We start from the raw sequence: 20389 nt of genomic DNA, 5'->3' as shown, positions 1-20389 counted from the left end.
CATTGTGAACGATTAACAGACTACGTTATACGGGAAATGGCTTCTATCATATATTATTCCATTGCAACAACTTGGGCCATCTTTCTTCTTATTTTTGCGCATTGACGAAGTCTTTGTTATTTATATTTGGGCTTTGTTTCTTTTTGGGCCAGTTATACTTCCCATATAAAATGTTTTGTTTTAGGACTAATAGAGGGGGGAGCCTAACTTTTTTGGAGATAACGGTGGTCAGGTAACCCCTACGGAATCTATAAAACTTAGTTTGCATGTTTAATTTACGTGTGATATGTTGTGTAGTAAGTATTTGAGAATGCGTCTGAGAATTGTTTCTGTTTGCTTGGTTTGGTTGTTACGAAATGGATTCTGATTCCTCTGTGCAACATCCAAAAAGGTGTCGCACAACCAAAATCACATTTAATGTTTCAAGAAATAGACACGATTTTCATGATAATTAACTTTACAAATTTATTTCTCTCACCCTTTTTATTAACCACTCCATCTATTTGTTTATAACCATTTTCTCTCTAGTTAACAAAAAAAAAATCTTTACACTTGTGTAGAGTAAATGATGTGGAAAGCAATAACAGAAAAATAAAAAGTAGAGACAAGCGAGGGTGGTGTGAGACATGACATACCTACAAACCTCTAGTGAGCAAAGGATCTGCGACACACAACTAATTAACTATAGAATAACAACATGGTATAACTATAATTACTAAATAAACCAAGGACAAAGTCACAAAGGCATGCAAATAGGAAAAGAGAACATGAAACATTCAAATATGATTCTATGAAACTATCAGAGGTCAAACTAAAAACTATACTTAATTACACTTGTAACTAAAACCATATGTGTGACTTATGCCGTTTTCTAATTTCTCTATATACATCATCATCAAGTCAAAGTTCTAGAAAGAAGAATATGTATAAAGATCCCGACTGAACATTATTTATTAAATACTATAGACTTTTCAATACAAATGTTTTGTTTTAAAACTAAAGATTTCTTACCAAATAAAAACCATGTCATTCCAAACGGTTTAGTTATTACCTTACAACGAACTATTAAATTGCCCATTCATTTAAGTATATTTGCATTGTCTACCCATAACATATGTCATAATTAGGTATATACCATATGCAACTATAATCCACTGTATAACAAAACAGAAAGACCACTATATCCCTATTATGTTTCTTCCTTCTCCTTCTTTCTCTCCTCCGCTTGCTTCCTTTCCTCCACCTTCAAACCTTCTCTGGTTTTTACCACCGTAAATCCTCCATCAAACTCCACCGCTTTCAAATCTCCATCAAACTCCTCCGCCGTCAAGCCTACCCCGACTTCCACCCCCGTCAAGCCTCCCCAATTTCCATGACCACCAACACCCACCGAGATCGTTGGCGGCCGAGATCTCTCGACGCCCAGCTCCGCCCCCGAGCTCCTCTCCACATCGAGACCTCTCTGTCCTCCCTCCGCTCTTCCCTACCCCGACGTCCATGACCACCAACACCCATCCCCGGAGCCCCCGACAACTCAACCCCGACCACTGTCGATGGCTCCCGCAGCGCGTCCCTTCCCACCCCCGCGCCGTCATCTCAAGTCCGACTTTTCCGACTTCTCCGGCCGCCGCTCGAACCGCTTCGTCTCCAAAGGGTTTATAAATCCATAGGGGGGTTAGGGTTTAGTTTTAATAAGAGGGAAGGATTTGAGAGGAGAAAAAGAAGTAGGGACTAGCTCACGCCGTCTCAGTCGTCTCAATCGCCGCCTCCGCTCAATTCACTACGCTCGACTCCGCTTCCCCCCCCCCCGACCCGAGCTCCACTAACCTAACATAATAGTTTTGTCGAAAAGGGTTTTTCGGTATTTTCGCTAGCACCACTTTATTTTCTCGGCCCAATTTTACACTGTACATGGTAGATCATTAATTTTGGGTTTGTTTTGGTATATTGAGCTAGTTAACTCTTCATTTAACTAAAGAATTATCAGATAAAATAATTTAATATCATAACTATTATAAATTAATTCCTTCATAACCACAAAATCATTTTTTTATTTTCTGCCAGCTTACAGAACCAATTTAAAATATATAAATGATATTTCTTTTCTCTTTTGTCAACATATTGTTAGAATATAACAAGTGATTGAAATTCCGTATGAATATGTTAATAAGTATGAATATAGTATTACAAACCTTCTCCAAGTAAACATCTAAACATACCTGATTTTACATATCAACATAAGGAAATTACACCGACAATATAAATTGACTTTCAAATAGAGAATGATAGTAAAATGACTAAAAATACAAAAGTAATAAAAAGAAAGTTTAACAGAAAATCGTATCTAATGGAAAAGAAAAAAAAAACTGTAGGCATAAAAAAGAATATTCCTTAAGAATTTAGGCTATTAATAACGTACAGCCGACTCAAAGACTCTTCTTCTTCTTAAACACAACTCAACAACACAACAACAACACAACCACCACCAAAACAAAAATCAAATACTATGACTTACAGCCAAACACTCGGACAACACAACCACAACAACAAGGTTGACAAGTACCAGATCTGCGAAGAGATCGGTCGCGGACGCTTCGGCACCGTCACGCGCGTCTACGCTCCGGCCACCGGCGATTTCTACGCCTGCAAAACCATCGAGAAGAGCTCCCTCACCGACGATCTCGACCGCGCATGCATCGACAACGAGCCCAAACTCATGGCTCTCCTCTCATTTCACCCCAACATCGTCCAAATCCACGATCTAGTCGACACCGACTCCTCTCTCTCCATCTACATGGAGCTGGTCGACCCCTCCGTCTCGATCTACGACCGTTTAGTTTCCTCAGGAACCTTCTCCGAGTCCCAAACGGCGTCGTTCGCGAAACAGATCCTCCAGGGCCTCGCGCATTGCCACCGGTACGGCGTCGTTCACAGGGACATTAAACCGGAGAATATTCTCGTTGATCTGAGGAACGATACGGTTAAGATCTGCGATTTCGGGTCCGGGGTTTGGTTGGGTGAGGGAGAGACTACGGAAGGTGTTGTGGGGACGCCGTACTACGTGGCTCCCGAGGTTCTGATGGGGTACTCGTACGGGGAGAAGGTTGATCTGTGGAGCGCTGGGGTTGTTCTGTACACGATGCTAGCCGGATCTCCGCCTTTTTACGGGGAGACGGCGGAGGAGATTTTCGAGGCGGTGCTCAGAGGGAACCTGAGGTTTCCGCCGAAGGTGTTCAGGGGAGTCTCGTCGATGGCTAAAGATTTCTTGAGGAAGATGATTTGTAAGGATACTTCTCGAAGATTCTCGGCCGAACAAGCTCTCCGTAAGTTTCTATGTTTTGTTTTTTTACATTTATCTTTAAAAATAAATTCACATTTTTGTTTCATTTTTTTAACAAATCCCGAATTTACTGTCATTGATCCGGATTTTCAGTAAATTTGAATCAATAAAAAAATTAATTTATTTACTAAGTTATTTTTAAATTAATTATTGCAGGACACCCATGGATTCAGAGAGCAGGAGAAGCAGAGGAGAGATTCATCTAAAAGAATTGTGTGTTTGGAGAGAGATTCGGATTACATATAATAAGAGTGAAACGAAGAGAATAAATAAAAAGTAGTAATGGAGTAGTAGTAATAAAAGAGTAATCTATCAGTAGTAGTGCTTATCGCGGTCTAACAGGTGTGTGTCGGCATGTAAATTTGTGGGGTTCTGGCTTTGTAAACTCCGCCCTACACAGGAGACTCTTCTGGAAGAACGCATAGCTAAATAAAAGAGCTTGATGATGCCAAGCTGGATGGTTTCTTCTTTGGCTATGAGCTTTTTGTTTTTGTTTTTTTTTTGTTTTTACTTTCTGTGAATTTTGGCTTGCATGCTGATAAGTCTTTAGGGTAGACGTTAGTGTAGAGTATAACGATCTTTTCCACCTTTTACGGGTTTTTTTTCCTTCTGGGATGTGTAAAAGGGTGTGAGAAAGCTTGTACTCTGTTTTTTTTTTTTTGCTTTATCAATAAAATAAGTTGCTATATTGTTCTTTTTTTAATATACTTCTATGGGATTATCTAATATTCACACGAATAATGATAATGAAGAGAACATGATAAATGATAGTACTATTTTTTAAAAAAATTACCTTGAGATATACAAGGTATTATTTGATGATTATCTTTTTTTTTTGTCAACATTGGATGATTATCTTAAAACATCTTTAACTGATTTGAAAACGAATATAAATTAATAAATCAATGTATATTTGATGGGTTTTCATACAAAATTATGTTATATCCCTTTTTTGATTCCGTTTACTGAATAACATATGATTTTAAAAACATTTCACAATCACGAATCTAATAGTATAACTTACCTTAACTTTAAAATTTATTCAAATACATAACCAATAGCTTCCATCTAGCCTATGTATATTCTGTTCTACAGTTTTGACACATGGATATAAATTATACCTACCCACAGATTAATATGATCTCATGTGTTTGTTTTCTTATAGACATGGCATGTTTTCAGTAGATTTAACTTACTTTAGAGCCCCCAAACTTTTTCAATAAGAGACCACCGATTTTAACTTTGTCTCCACTTTTATTTCAAAGAGAGAGAAAAAAAAAGTTAGATCAACTTTTTCAACTCACTCACGTCTCTCATGTACGTTCAGATGTACGGTAACCTAACCATTCTGATCACATATCTAAGCCATTTTTGTCCTAACATTTGTAACGTCAGATAAAAGGATAGTCCAAGTTTTCAAACATCTCCATATCTATTATTTGCCTGTCCCAAACATAGATTGAGGATCTTTACAATTCAAACACACATAAGGTATACACGAATTCTGATTTTAGCATATTATTTAGCATATTCTTTCAAAAATCAACTCCAATGAAGATTCCAATCTCCATTAAGCATATGCCTTGGATCAAACCTCTAAGTATCTATCTTATTAAAACAGAAACATTGTGACTTTTGCTAGGTGAAATTTTTAATATGGACCTCATATATCTATCTTATTAAATGCCTTAACTTAACTAACACCTAATCTATTTATTTCATATTTAACCTACCGTACCATAACTTATATTAGACGAGCCTGTAGTTATTACATACTAAATGCATCTTATTAAATGTGGTAGTTATTACATACCAAATATACATGATTTAGTATACTATTTAGTATAGTATACTAGACAAGCATGTGTCCATTATCTTAATAATTATCATACATACTAAATCATATATATTTGGATTGTTATATACACAAACTATACACTTTTCTGTCTAATTTATCGGTCATCTTATGTGTGATTATGGACTCTTATATACACAAACTATACACTTTGATTATATTATGACTGTTGATTGTGTCTTATAACAATACTAAAATCAGATCCAATTTTAGAATATATACACAAAATTATTTTCAACCAGTCAACTATAACAAACTAACAAGAATACATTATACATGCTCCAATTTTAATATTCTAGCGATGACTGTTATATACACAAACTATACACTTTGATTATATTATGACTGTTGATTGTGTCTTATAACGATACTGAGATCAGATCCAATTTTAGAATATATACACAAAATTATTTTCAACCAGTCGACTATACCAAACGAACAAGAATACAGTAATCATCTTATAGTATTCATTATCTAATTTAGTTGTTGTTGTTATGTACGGTGTAAAGATTGCAGCATCTTACAAAAGGAATCAAATTTTCCGTCTTCAGCGCGACTTACCAGTTGGAGAGTGGAAAACTATTGACACTTTTCAAGTTGTAGCCGCTTCTGGACAATATCACCCGACAATTCATCAATATAAATAACAGATTGTTTTGAACCATTACAAAAATATATTAGATGTCAGAATAAAATAAAACTCACTAAGAAATTATGTAATAATTATTTTCAATAATTTAGCTTCATAATATACAAAAAAAATCAAAACACAAGTTTTATAGCAAAACTTACGTTACAATAAAAAAAAACAATTTGAATTTGCAAAACAATAAAAAGCCCGCCCGTTCGGGCGGGTCATGATCTAGTTCCTTTCTTGAAGGGGACTCTAAGTTTCGACGTGACCTTATGAATCTTCCTGACTGAGTGGAAAATAATATAGTTTGATTAACAATTTAAACATTGTTTCTACTTTTTATGTTCTTGTTCTTCCATTCAAGAAATAAATGTGAACGCATAAAGTTTCCTTTTCAACTTATAAGACGAAGGACGCATGTATAGGAACCGAATCTATCTTATTAAAACAGGAACATTACAACTTCTTCTAGGTGGATTTTTAAAGGTGGACCTCATATATTTAAATTAAATGTCTCATTCTTTATATATAATACGTATCATAGTCTAACTTTGCATTGATGTATTTCCTTAAATACAGTTTTTCTTTTTGTCCATATTCCATATATGATTTTTACATTTATTACATGTCGATTTAAATAAGATATATACTAAGAATACTAAAAATATTAATCGTTCTATAATTACCCTATACAATTCATTTTAAATTGATCAGTATACTTTCATTGGCCATATTAATTTTATTAGTACGAATAACATTAGGTAGATAAGTCATAGACACATGCATAAAGATATGACTATTCTTATAACTACGTTGGGCCTAATCTACTTTCTAAAACAAATAACACATAGCTTCATATATTGTATAGAATATAGTAATATTGTATAGTATTATACTTATACAATAATACTAAAAACAAACCAAACTGAAATATAATATATATCAAAAATGCTTTGAACCATTACACACAAAATATATTGGACCTCATTTATGATCAGCATTAGGGTCTCCTAGATAAAATTCACTTTGAAATTACGTAATAATTATTTTAAAAATTAAATTTCGTAATGTACAAAAAACATAAGTTTTATAAAATTTTGTGTTACAATAAAAAGACACAACTCGCGTTTGCAAAATGTTATTTTTACATACAAAGACAGTTTTGATATTGTTCTTTAAACACAAAATTGAATTATACAAACTCGATACTACATAAAACTAAACAATATAGAGTACATTTTAAAAATAAAACCCGTGCGGGTGTGCATATGTTTATATAATATATAAATATATTATGTTACACATATTTTCATATAAATAATACCCCAATGTAAGTTTTGTATGATAAATATTGAAAATACAAATATATAACACTATATATTTTAAATAATACAGAAAAATCTACTTTACGTTATCTTAAAATTTAAAAATCAAATTTAGTAATTAAACACATTGCTTATTTAAACAAATTAGTACACATTGTTATTTATCAAAATTTTATATTAATACACATTGGCGATCATGTATAACATTGAGTAAAAATAAAGATAAAAAAAAAATGACTCCCGCTCGGTCGAGCGGGTTATGATCTAGTATATATATAAAGAAGAATGTTATATTAGATGACAAACCGTATTTTGTCAGTGTGTTGCATACTGCGTGATACATCGCATGCCCTATGACATAGTATGCTATTTGCATGCAGTTTGAAACACTATAAATCACTAACTCCGATTAAAATAATTAACCAATAATATATCTCAATTAAAATAAAGCTTATTCAGATTGATTGTGGCATTGTGTCACGTTCACGTAATTGCGTGGCTTCTTTTAATGCAGTGAAGATATATTGGAGTCTAGCAATGAATCCACAAAGATTATTTATGTAGCATTCAATATTTATTAATTTAGTTGTTGCTCCTGCATAAGAATAAGAATCTTTTGCTGAAATGACTTTATGAACATATACGGAAACAATTTTTTTTTATTAAATCAAAGCAAATAAAACAAAATTTGGTGCTGGAAAGAAAAAGAAAACTTGATAGAAACGAGGGAGAGTACAATACAACACAACACTCTGGACCTACCCATGTGGTACGGTTAGCTTAGTGGATAAATATCTCATTGATGACTCTTGAGGTGTTGTTATGGGACTAGACCCACAATTCGTGGCGACTCGTAGTATTGTACATGTTAATACGACTACTTTGTGCGATTACAATATACTAGTTGTTTAAATATTAAAACTGTTAGATTCAAACTTTTCAATTTAGCACCTTATTACTTTTAAAGAACTCTTCTGCAATATTCGAAGTAGATAAATTAAAGCCCTTTAAAAAAATTGAAGTAGACAAAAAAATCATCATAGTATTCGGTTCAATGAACTGTTACACTCAAATTTTCAGAGATATGAAAATCAACAAACATAGCTACTAGAGCTTAGCAGAACACCAGTAGACCACACTAGTGCTCAAGTTAAAACACATGAAAGAAGAGATATTAGATAATCGAACTTAAACTATTGAAACCTAGCTTCTTTCAAAAAAAAAACTATTGAAACCTAACTTCTCTTGAAACTTGTCAAAGTATTATAATAAATAACCATTGTAGCCGATTCCTTTTTTTTTTTGAACAACCATTTAGCCGATTCTTAACTGCGACAAATTTCCCAGAAACAAACATTAAATAAACTTAGAAACAAAATCATAAACGAGTCCCACAAATAATTTGTGCCGTTGTGGAAGTGTCCTTTGAAGACGCGTCAAAGCCAAATGCAAAGTTAGAGACGGGACCCATTAACGACTTGCGATCAGCAACTTGACAGATCACATCATGTGGTCGACGGAAGAATCAACAACGTGGCGGTTGATAAGCTATCTTTCTTTAAGTATCTTCCTTCGGATAGTAGCGTTTGCGTATAATAGAGTATTTTTCCTTGTCGACAATTTCCGTGAGATGTTCGCGAAATTTCATAGCTTCGGAAGTCAGAACATAAAAATCAATCACGTGGTGCATAAACTATCACGCGGTAACCAACGTACTATAGAAAAAACAAAGAAAAATACCGATAAATAACTAACTCATATGGTCGTGGAATTAAGACTCATTTAATTAATTAAAATTTGGATTTAAGTTGTATGTTCTAGCTAGATAACACACTGTTTTTGGGCATAGGGATATGTCAGGCGTGCCCCGTGGATGAGAAGATTTTGAATAATATCCTCAATTTTATTTTCAAAATATATGTTTATTTGTTTTTACTAAAATCTTTTTTTATAATAAACATGTTATTTTTTCTATTATAATTTTCTCATTAAATCTAAATTAACAGAATTTTTAACGGTGTATATATTTTTTTAAAGTTTACAATTCACTATATTAATTAATAAAAGTTAAAATTGTATAGAAAACTTAAAATTTATTGAAACAAAATTTTATTTTAAAATATTTATTATTTAGGATAAAAGGAGGTTTATTTATTTTTATTTGAACTGACTTTCATATATTAATATGCAAGAAACAAAATAAACAAGCCCAAAAGGAGCTTAAGTTTAAAGAGCAAGGTCCAGTAGTAACTCCAAACAAAGAAACTCAAAGTTAGACTGAATCTCACAATTAAAAGAGATGTCCAGGAAATAGAGGCCCAGTCGGTGAAATAAGAAGGTGGAGTAGCAGACAAACAGACGAGGTGTTGGATTAGAATCAATACGATCCTTTTATTTGACAGAGGGAGGGAGAGCGGGAGAGGATAGTTCTATATAAGACAATGTTGTCTTAGGTTAAACTTCTTCATCAAGTATCGATCAGAACCTAACTTAAGAAAAACAATCGTCCATGAGTCGTCCGCAAGTAATAAAGTTCGATGTAAGTTTTTTTTTTTAATTTTGTTGGAATCTCGTCTATGATTTGGTAGGAAATTGCAAACCTAAATTTATATATAAATTTTCCCATGAGTGATAAGTCTTAAGCTTTCTCTTTAGTTAGGTTATTTAACTAGCAAACCAACGTTCTCGATCCCCGAAGATACCATGTCGACCAACGAACCCGTCAGTAAGGAGACTCTTCAATGAGTGATCATCCCCGCCCATTTGACGTAAGTCTTAACCTGAATCCATTAGTTTTTTTCTCTTGATTTAGAAGCTGATCTAGAAACCTAAATTGATCATTTTCTTCTTAAATTAGGGTTTTGATTTACCCACTGATGGTTCAATATAACCTAGAAAGCCTTTTATAATCAAAATATGAGCCTTTTATCTAAGGTACCTGTGTTTCGTGTGTTCCCATATCGGGACAGATGAAATCCGACAAAAGGAACTGTAGATCTTTTTCATATTGTCGCACATCAGCTGTTTTCTCACCTTCTGCTAGTATTAACATGTATCTCACTTTAAGAGATACATAGAGAAATCCATCACAACCAATATTAGTATTGTTGCTGAGCTTACAATCCACAACTATAATATTCACGGCATGGTAGCAGCATATGGGGGAATTTTGGTGCAGAGGTCCTTTGAAAATGCCTTTCTTCGTAGATGCCCTCTGTATCTCCTTGCAATCCAGTAGATCTGCTCCGACAGACTGGTGTGTACTACTACATGCATCAGCGCCTCTTCGATGTTATTGAATCTGCGGTCTCTATGTGTTGATTTGTACAACTTGTATCCAGTAGCATTCCGAAGACGATTCTTGCATAGGAAGCGCTTCTGGCCTTTCGGTTCCCTCGGAATTCCATGAGAACGGAAGTACTCAAGAGCAGTTTCAAAGGAACTTGTGTAGCAGTAATGGTCCTGATCAGCAGCTGGATCAGGTACTTTCTCTGGCTTAAGTTGGTCAGGCTCAACATTCGTTGATAGATACCATGGACAAAATGTCATGATATGGACCATATTAGATGTTACTAGATGTTATCATTCGTAGACTTGAACAAGTCATTACTAAATTGATTGATAATAAAGAAAACTTCAATTGTGAGATGTTATTTTGGAAAATAACAAAATTATATCAAGAATAAAAACATCTCTTAACAAATGTTTTGAAATCACTTCATGAAGAAAGGCTGGAGGTAGGGTGTGAAATAAGCTACTGCAAGATTTTCAATTGTGCAAAATTTGCTCAGTCTACACCTTGACTTCATCTTGTCAACATATATTAACTATTTTAAGTTATTATAAAACTATATGAATTTCAATATGTATAATTCGAAGTTGGATTCAGTAAAACATAGAAACCACATGTACCGATACTTTAGATCAACACAAATAAATGTTAAATATCATAAAAATAAAGTTACATAAGCAAAAGTTGTTGTTTTGAATTTGAAGTTGTAAATCATGTTTATATAGCAACAGTGTCATTTAAGCTAAAATCTATCTTATTAAAACAGAAACATTCTGTTGGACCTAACATTTATTTTGTAAGTTTTTAAATAAAATACACATTTATACTTTATAGTTAAATCTACATTAAATCACAAATGTTCTTTTCTTTATACTACTATCTATGTTTCCAAACAATATACTTATTTTTTTTATAATATTATCAATGTTTTCAAACAAAATATTTTTTATACTACTATCAATTTTTCCAAACAATACAATAATTAATCTTATTATTTTATATCTATCATTTTCTCTTTAAAATTTTGTAGAAACGTAATATTTTCATAAATTGCAAAATAATGAACTTTAAAATTTGGATTATAAGATTACAAATTATGAAACTATTACAGTTTAAATCTAATTAGATTACATATCGGTCATCCATCAGTTCAATCGGTTAGTCTCGGGTTTTAGTGATTTTTTTAATATGAATATTTTAAAAATCAGAATTGAATTGTCAGATCTCCGGATTAATGGGTATAGTCACAATCGGGTTGAATTTAAAAACACTGATTTAAATGCAAAAATATTTTAAATACACACTCTTTTAAAAATTACCAAAATATTTGTTAAGTTATTAGTGAAATTTTTTATCGTAAAATATTCCGCGTTTCCAAAGCGCGGGTCAAAATCTAGTATTCTTTACAAAGCAGAGGTGTCATTAAAAAATTTAAAGTACAATCAAACCCAAAGTCTAAACTAAAAATGATACAAAATCCACATATTGAAACATTTGTGTTCTATATGACTAAATTAAATGTCACTTATTAAAAAATCATAATGGATGTGGGTCTGTATTAGGCTCTTATCCAAAAAAGCCCACCCACGAGGGAAAGATGAAGAAGACAGAGGCGTTAAAAAAACTAACAACATTTATTTTGGCATTGATTGATTGATTGATTCAAAGAGGATAAAAAAAAAAAACAAAAAGGCGTTCTTCTTGCTGTGAAATTCAAATTGGGAGTTTTTGAAAATCCCCAGAGAGAGAGAGAGAGAGAGAGAGCTGCCAAAAAAATCGATTGATTAGCAGCGACTTAAAGCCCAAAACTTTCCCCCGATTCCACGAAATCGCCACCTCCGAGGAGTCAAAAGAGGTCCGCTCCTCTTTCGTTTTTTATTTGTTTTTTGATTGAGGAGAAGATTATATTTTGGAGGAAATGGGAAGTAAAAGAGAAGAGGAAAGGAAGGAGAAGATAATACGTGGGCTTATGAAGCTCCCACCTAATCGTCGTTGTATCAATTGCAATTCCCTTGTATGTGTCTATCCCTTTTTTTTTAAATTTACCCTCGAGGCCTATCTGCTCACTGTTGGGTCTTTGACTTGAGCTTGTCGGATTTATAATATTGTTTTTGATGATTATATGTTTTTAGGGCTTCTATTCTAGGAAACGTTTTGGTTTATTGTCCTTGATTGGGTTCTATAGCTAAATTAAGTGAAAGTGTAATCCCAAAGTCATTTTCGTATCTAAAGTTTTAAACTTTTTGTTTACTTGTGGTTTTTGGATTTGGTTTCTCTTTTGGGATAATATAGTTAAGACTTGTTGTTCAATTTGGTGGTGGCAGGGTCCTCAATATGTTTGCACTACTTTCTGGACCTTTGTTTGCATGCCTTGTAGCGGCATCCAGTGAGTACCACCTTCCTTCCTTCCTCCTCTCTCTCATATGATGTAGTCATCTTTTCTTGTCCTTTCAGTTTTTTTTTTCATCATTGAGTTTTGTTTTTGATATTATTACAGTCGTGAATTCACTCATCGTGTGAAGTCTGTATCAATGTCAACGTTTACTTCTCAAGAGGTTGAAGTTCTTCAAAATGGTGGTAATCAGGTAAAATATTTGATGCCAATGTTCCAAACTTTTATTTTTTTTTCTCTCTTTGTAGCTTATGAGAGTTTCTTATTCTTAGCGTGCCAGAGAAATATATTTGAAGAACTGGGACCATCAACGGCAGAGACTTCCTGACAACAGGTTTATATCATTACTTTTACTCCCTTGTTGCTGTTCATGATTGAGCAGCGAGAAACATAGTTTTTCTTTTTCACAAGTAGGATCTGTTTAACGGTATCATGTTTTTTTTGTTGTTTCTTTGGCAGTAATGCTGAGAGAGTTCGTGAGTTTATTAAAACCGTGTATGTCCAAAAGAAATATGCAGGAGGAAGTGTTGCGGACAAGCCTCCTAATGATAATCAGGCAAGAATCCTGTAATTATCAATTTGGCTTATTTAGATCTTTATAAATTCTGATACCTAGTATTCTTTTGAGTTGCTCTAGATCCAACCATGATTATGCATGCATGCATGCATCAAACGTTTTTTTATTTTCCTTTTCTTGTAATGCAATTGACAGAGCCATGGAAGTTCTGAAGATGTGACTCGACGGGCCAACTCCTATCATTCTTACTCCCAAAGCCCTCCTTACGACTATCAGTATGAAGAGCGCCGCTACGGAAAGATACCCTTGGGACTTACCGGCAAGTCTGCTTCAGTAAAAGGTCTTCATTCCAAAGCTTCTAGTTTTGTATACAGCCCTGGACGTTTTAGTGATCACACGCTTGAAGACCAATTCGCAAATGAGCGGTCTGCTCCGAGAGCTTCAGATTTCTCTGTGTCAAGTGGAGGAGATACTTTCAGGTCTGAAATACAGTCCCCAAATTTCCAGCAAGAAGGTGGCTTTCGTAGTCCCCAGCTTTCAAATGCCCCTCCAAGTGAAAACAGGCAACATCAGGTAAAGTTCAACACACCTTCTTTAAAAGGCTTCTTTGTATCTGGCTGAGAGTTACAATCTCTCTGATCGAAAAATGATTTTTTCCTGATGTTCCAACTTCTCAATCCTTCTTTTTAATTTTCCTCATTCAGAGAACTACGTCTCTTGGGAGTGTCAGATCAGTTGACAGTAATTCCACGTCTATCAAGTCATATACTTCGAGCGGTTTAGGGGAAGGCGTATCTGAAATTGCTCAAAATATAGGAAGCCAGCAGCAAGATAAAAAATCAACTCCTGTTCCTTCAGTAACGGAGTCTACAAAGGCTCCTATCGATTTGTTTCAGTTACCAGGAGCGCCAACGGGTCAATCAGTCAGTACATTTCAACCTTCAACAGGAGCTCCATCTCCACCTGTGAATTTTCATCAACCTCCACAGACGTACACATCCACTCCAACAGATTTGTTTGCTGGAAACTTGGGTCAGAAACCCACCACTTCAGGACCACCTGACTTACCTGCATCTAACGACCAAGGATGGGCTTCTTTTGAAAATCCAGTGCCTGCTGCAAAATCTACGAACATTACCACCTCCGCTGGAGTTACCGAGTTGCAAGTGAAAAATGAAGGCATCCCGCAGCCTAGCACAAGCATGCAATGGCCACCTTATCCATCAACCGTGGAGCAGCATGCTTTGTCGATATCAAGTCCGTGGCAAGATGATCTCTCGAAAGTTCCAAATAATGTTGCAGATAACCCGGTTAGTCTTTACTCTTTATTCTGTCCTTTTCAGTTACTTCAGTTCGGTTGCAGCATGAATGAAACACTAAAAAGGAACATGCTTCCCTGTCTCACATCTCATCTTAGACATTGACGATGGCACTTTTTGTATGAATGTTGTTGGGCAAGCTGTAATCCGAGAAATTTAATACTGTAACTACTTGTGTCTGAAATAACGGCATGGTTAACTAACTCCTAGTTGACCTGTTTTGAGCAGCCCTGGAATGCCTTTCCCGACTCTGTGGAGGCCAATCCCATGGACAACGCTAACCATTTCCACCAACATGGACCAAGTATTTCGCAATCTAACAGTGATCAACACCATTTTGAACCACAACAGGTTGTTGTATTTTCCCTTATCATCCAAGTGTATTCTAAGATGAATCTCTCCATTAATAGTTCTCTTATGATGTCATGTCACAGGAGTTAAGCAATGATGGTATCCAAACAGGTGCTGGCTCTTCTGGTTTTGGATTTCCAGGAAACATTGCCACGGCACCAGCCTACTCCCCTTACATGGTTCCACTTTTTTCTTTGCAGTTGATCTTAGATGCTTACCCAATCACCTTTTTTTCAAACTTATCAGTTATTTTTGTTTTGGTCGATTTTAAATATTCATTTACAGGAAGAATCTTGGCAGCCTGTAAATGATCAAAAGTCAGCTAATCCCTTCGATCTCCCTTATGATTCCGAGTATGAATCAAACGACATGGTATGTACAGCCCTGTTTACACTTTATGCAATGGTGTAATGTTGTTTGAATCTTGGGAATCCAAGTTAATTAAGTTTCCGAGGAAGTAATCATATTCTTATCTGATCAACAACTATTTTCTCATTCTATTTCCGATTCTGCAATTTGCCTGATCTATTATGTAGTGTAAAATTTTCTTGAATGTGAGAAACTCCGCTTCACTTTTTAGAAAATAACCTCTTAACATAGTTAATCCTAAGGTCATCTTAGCTTAGAGTTTGATAAGCAAGAGGGTCTACATTTCCGTGTGTTACTTATGAAATCTATCACGCTCCGCCTTTAAAATCCTATGATTGACGACTTTGTTGTGGTTGTACTTAATGCCAGTTCCTGGACATGAGTTCTTTACAAGGGGCACTGCCCGACATCCAGACGCCACCAACCTTCCTTAATGGTGTATCACAACCATGGCTCGCTGCAGATTCTGTACCATCGTACCTACCTGCTCCAGCAGGCGCACAAGGTAATATTAGTTACGTGCCTATGAAACTACAATCCTTTCTGTTTGGATCTCTACAAGAAAAAAAATTATCATCGCACCATGTTACATGAAATAGTAAGCGAGTATCCTCCAAATTAACTCCCTTGGAAGGAATAGTTGTAAGCAAAATTTGCTTCTATCACATTTAAGTTTGTGTTGAAAATATTACCCACGAGGGGTAAATGAAAACATTTACGATTGTATTTCAAGTTTCACTTTATCTAATTCATTGTGAAACTGATGCAGGTGGCTTAGCATGGATGGCTGAGCAAGCATCAACGTCCCAACTACAGTAAGTTTCACAATGCGATGATGTTAATTGACTGTTTGAGTTGTATGATTCCGTGAATAATCGAAGAAGTGCTTTGTATCGCTAATGTGATGGATGATGATGATGCTTTCGTTACATTTGAATGCATAGAACTTATTATAATATTTTTTTGTCTATGTGGGGCAGCTTATAGTTTTGTCTTATTGCCTAATATTGGATGTAGGAATCCTGCTGCACAAGGCCATGTCGGAGGAAATCCATTTGCTTAGAGATACTCCACGACCTGCTTCAACTTTCAATGCATCTATTTGTTTTATTTAAAAAAAAAGAAACCACTCTTGTCGAGCATTGTGTTTATTTTCTTAGTTCGAAACCAATTTCAGCTGTATGTACGTTTTGAGTTTTGAGTGTATTTTGCAAGTGGACTTGAATGCCATGAATAAGTCGACTAAACCAAGAAGCAAATTCGAACTAATATTATCTTCCAAAATACTTCTTTGTCTGTCCAACACTGGCTTGTAGAACACTGAATGTCTACACAACCATCTACGAAATCAGAGACTATCCATTTAAAAACCCAAATCAGCTTTCTACCTGTGGGTTAGATTAGCAGTTCTTCTTTGTTTGTTTATTTATATTAAGTAAGAGAAGGCTCTCTGTTTGATGACAATATTCGGTATTTCATTTTGATGTTCCGGGCTGGAATTATCCACTCCCAGACGATAGACGGGATTGACTTTGACGGTTCTGATCCCATGGAGGTAGAGTTCACATCATGAAATTTCTCCTTGTACTTTATTTAGCTTATTAGACAAACGATCTAAGTAGACCATTTTTTGGAATTTATGTACATTTCATTGGTGCAGGTTGTTTAGTTATTCGAACTAGTGTGTCTGACCGTTTTGATCTCTTTCTTCATTCCCTTTGTTTTTGTGGACAATACATCATAACACATACTTTGCGAACTGTGAAAAGGGCAAGTGAGAACCAATATCTGCAATTTCTTAGAATTTGGAACGTGGAAATAGTATTGGTCAAAGTATTAAAGTTGATGCTTATTGTGCTGTAAAAAGTCCTGAATAAATTAGGATGACTATTCGATTGGTTTGCTTGACATGTTGATGAGGATACTGGAATCTTTCCTCTTGGGGATGAGGATGTGAAAAACGATCCGTAAGTGTATTCTGATCGACGTTATCTAAATCCAATCTATTGTTTTTTTTTCTTTTATTTAGTGTTTTCCTTTTTCTGTAGGGATTTACTAGATTTCCTTTTCCTCTTTTATGTTTTGGGCACTCTCTATATAAGAGGGTTTTAGGTATTCGATGGATTGTCTTGATTGAAAATTTTGTTTGTGAATTGAAGGATATATATCAGCGCAAGGTGATGATGATGATCGATTCACAAAGAGACTCTTCCATGAGTGATTTTCCCTTTGATGTAAGTCTTAAAGTTAAATTCAATTTGTTTTTTCTACTGATTTAGAAACCTAAATTTGATATCTTTTTCCTTGATTAGGGATTTGGTGATTTACCCATGTCTGACACAAGGTTGATGCACTTTAACTATGAGTACCGTGTTCCTGGGTTTCGAAATCGTGCTTTGGTCTATCGTTATGCCGAGTTGGGGATTCATCGTTACAATCTGTTGGAGGTAATAATTATACTTTAAATTTTTTTACACTCTTTTTTATGTTTATTATTTTTTCATATTTTGAGATTATATTGTTTCAGGGTACTGACTGGGAACTCTTTAGTTTAAAGAGTTTCAACAAGGGAATGAATCCCTGTGCTGCCCCCTACTTTCTTACCATGGAAGCATTCGATCCAGTTTCTTGGCAGTTACAACCATTTCAGGCTCTAGTCTGTGAAAAAGCTCTTGGTGTTTTAGATATCTCGGTCGACATAGCTAGACCTCGAGGTTTAGAGGAGCCGTCTCCACTTTGCAAACAAGGCTGCGAACTTAGTTTACCTCTGCCTCCCTGGCCCTCCTCAACTGATACCCAGCATTTTTACATGGTAAAAACAATTTATTAACACCTATTACACAATTCTGTTTTCCTCTACTTTTTTTCATTGGGTTTTTTTTTTTTTTTTTGTAGTTGGAGGAACATGAGCTGAGAAACACTCCTTGGGTTCGTTTGTATATGGATCTTGTACATTGTACCTCGAGTAGGTGTATGTCTAAGGTAAGTTTTTGTTTTCTTTTTTCTTATTTGCAATGTTGTTTGCTTGATTAACTATCTGATGATCATGAAATTTAACTGTTTTCGTATGTGTTTTTTTTTGGCAGAGTCGGCTCTCTGATTTTCATATTCTCCAAGTGACCATTGGAAGTCTCGATGATGCAGAGCCACCGAGAATCAACTCCACAAATGCTGTCGTTTACATTATCTACAGAGACTTGGTCAAGTTTCGGGGTGGTAAGCCTTCCGAGCTTAGAGCAATCATTAGACGTGTGTACGACGAGTCTACGAGGTCATTGAGTATCCAGGGTAAGCACTGGAACCCTTCTGAGAAGAAGGAAAAGAAGAGAGAGAAGAAGAATAAGAAGAGATTTGCTCTGCTCAAGAAACGTTTAGGTGTTTGGGGAGCCTGGCGTTTGAGGCTCGATGTCTACAGGAAACAAACGCGCACTGGTTGATCAGAATGATTTATCCGAGTACTACTATGTTATTGCCATGGCACCAGCGTACCCCGCTTACATGGTTCCACTTTTTCTTTGCAGTTGATCTTAGATGCTTACCCAATCACCTTTTTTCAAACTTGTCAGTTATTTTGGTTTTGGTCGATTTTAATTATTCGTTTACAGGAAGAATCTTGGCAGCCTGTAAATGATCAAAACAAAAGTCAGCTAATCCCTTCGATCTCCCTTATGATTCCAAGTATGAATCAAATGACATGGTATGTAAAGCCCTGTTCACACCTTATGCAATGGTGTAATGTTGTTTAAATCTTAGGAATCCAAGTTAATTAAGTTTCCGAGGAAGTATCACATTCTTGTCTGATTAGCAACTATTTTCTCATTCTATTAACGATTCTAAAATTTGCCTGATCTATTATGTAGTGTAATCCGAAGGTCATCTTAGCTTAGAGTTTGATAAGAAGCAAGATAGATTAGGCAAGATGGTCTACATTTCCTTGTGTTAGTTGTGAATGAATCTATTGCGCTCAGCCTTTAGAGTCCTATGATTGACGACTTTGTTGTGGTTGTACTTAATACCAGTTCTTGGACATGAGTTCTTTACAAGGGGCATTGCCCGACATCCAGACGCCACCAACTTTCCTTAATGGTGTATCGCAACCATGGCTCGCTGCAGATTCTGTACCATCGTACCTACCTGCTCCAGCAGGCGCGCAAGGTAAATATTAGTTACATTTCTATGAAACTATACTCCTTTCTGTTTAGATCCCTACAAGAAAAAAAATTATCATCACACCATGTTACATGAAATATTAGTAAGCGAGTATCCTCCAAGTGAACTCCCTTGGAAGGAATAGTTGTAAGCAAAATTTGCTTCTATCACATTTCAGTTTGTGTTGAAAATATTCCCACGAGGGGTAAATGAAAACATTTACGATTGTATTTCAAGTTTCACTTATCTAATTCCTTGAGAAACTGATGCAGGTGGCTTAGCATGGATGGCTGAGCAAGCATCAACGTCCCAACTACAGTAAGTTTCACAATGCGATGATGTTAACCTGTAATGATGATATTGACTGTTTGTGCTGTATGACTCCGTGAATAATCGAATAAGTGCTTTGTCGCTAATGTGTGCTGGATGCTGATACTTTCGTTTCATTTTCAATGCATAGAACTTATATTTTGTTAATATGTGGGACAGCTTTTTTTTTTTGCTTTATCACAATATGTGGGAGAGCTTATAGTTTGTCTTATTGCCTAATATCGATGTAGGAATCCAGCTGCACAAGGCCATGTTGGAGGAAATCCATTTGCTTAGATACTCCACGATCTCTCCTTCATCTTCAATGCATCTATTTATTTTATTTTATTTTTAAAAGAAACCACTCTTGTCGTGCATTGTGTTTATTTTCTTAGTTCGAAATCAACTTCGACTGTATGTACTACGTTGAGTTTTGAGTGTATTTTTGCAAGTGGACTTAAATGCCATGAATAAGTCGACTAAACCATGAAGCAACACTGGCTTGTAGAACACTTTCACATATCTAAAACAGTTCAT

General features: G+C 35.2%; 4 protein-coding genes across 5 annotated transcripts; all 4 read left to right on the top strand.

The window, feature by feature from the left end:
• Nucleotides 1-2441: 2441 nt before the first annotated feature.
• LOC130509181 (phosphoenolpyruvate carboxylase kinase 1) lies at nt 2442-4028 on the top strand. Its single transcript, XM_057004905.1, has 2 exons — nt 2442-3323; nt 3497-4028. Exons 1-2 carry the CDS (start codon nt 2507-2509, stop codon nt 3544-3546), a joined length of 867 nt encoding a protein of 288 aa, XP_056860885.1. The 5' UTR covers nt 2442-2506; the 3' UTR covers nt 3547-4028.
• Nucleotides 4029-12098: 8070 nt separating this feature from the next.
• LOC108813653 (probable ADP-ribosylation factor GTPase-activating protein AGD14) lies at nt 12099-16619 on the top strand. Its single transcript, XM_018586277.2, has 13 exons — nt 12099-12460; nt 12771-12832; nt 12944-13031; nt 13111-13172; nt 13298-13394; nt 13551-13928; nt 14060-14665; nt 14903-15025; nt 15109-15204; nt 15311-15397; nt 15764-15899; nt 16164-16209; nt 16412-16619. Exons 1-13 carry the CDS (start codon nt 12365-12367, stop codon nt 16455-16457), a joined length of 1923 nt encoding a protein of 640 aa, XP_018441779.1. The 5' UTR covers nt 12099-12364; the 3' UTR covers nt 16458-16619.
• A 210-nt stretch (nt 16620-16829) lies between these two features.
• Nucleotides 16830-19056, top strand: LOC108812780 (UPF0725 protein EMB2204-like). The gene is made up of 6 exons (XM_018585161.2): nt 16830-16949; nt 17554-17628; nt 17707-17841; nt 17922-18206; nt 18290-18376; nt 18481-19056. The coding sequence occupies exons 1-6, from the start codon at nt 16878-16880 to the stop codon at nt 18829-18831; spliced, it is 1005 nt and encodes a 334-aa protein (XP_018440663.2). The 5' UTR covers nt 16830-16877; the 3' UTR covers nt 18832-19056.
• On the top strand, nt 18847-20312 carry LOC130494644 (probable ADP-ribosylation factor GTPase-activating protein AGD14). 2 transcript variants are annotated; one of them, XM_057004902.1, is made up of 5 exons: nt 18847-18895; nt 19000-19091; nt 19414-19549; nt 19816-19861; nt 20104-20312. In XM_057004902.1, exons 2-5 carry the CDS (start codon nt 19089-19091, stop codon nt 20147-20149), a joined length of 231 nt encoding a protein of 76 aa, XP_056860882.1. In that variant the 5' UTR covers nt 18847-18895; nt 19000-19088; the 3' UTR covers nt 20150-20312. The 2 variants fall into 2 exon arrangements, with proteins under 2 accessions (XP_056860882.1, XP_056860878.1); XM_057004898.1 differs by lacking the exon at nt 18847-18895 and having other exon boundaries at nt 18951-19091.
• The last annotated feature ends 77 nt before the right edge of the window (nt 20313-20389 follow it).

This window comes from Raphanus sativus, chromosome 1 (genome assembly GCF_000801105.2).
Source record: "Raphanus sativus cultivar WK10039 chromosome 1, ASM80110v3, whole genome shotgun sequence".
Taxonomy (NCBI): domain Eukaryota; kingdom Viridiplantae; phylum Streptophyta; class Magnoliopsida; order Brassicales; family Brassicaceae; genus Raphanus; species Raphanus sativus.
The sequence above is the reverse complement of the archived record's forward strand: the minus strand, read 5'-3'. Positions and strand labels throughout refer to the sequence as shown.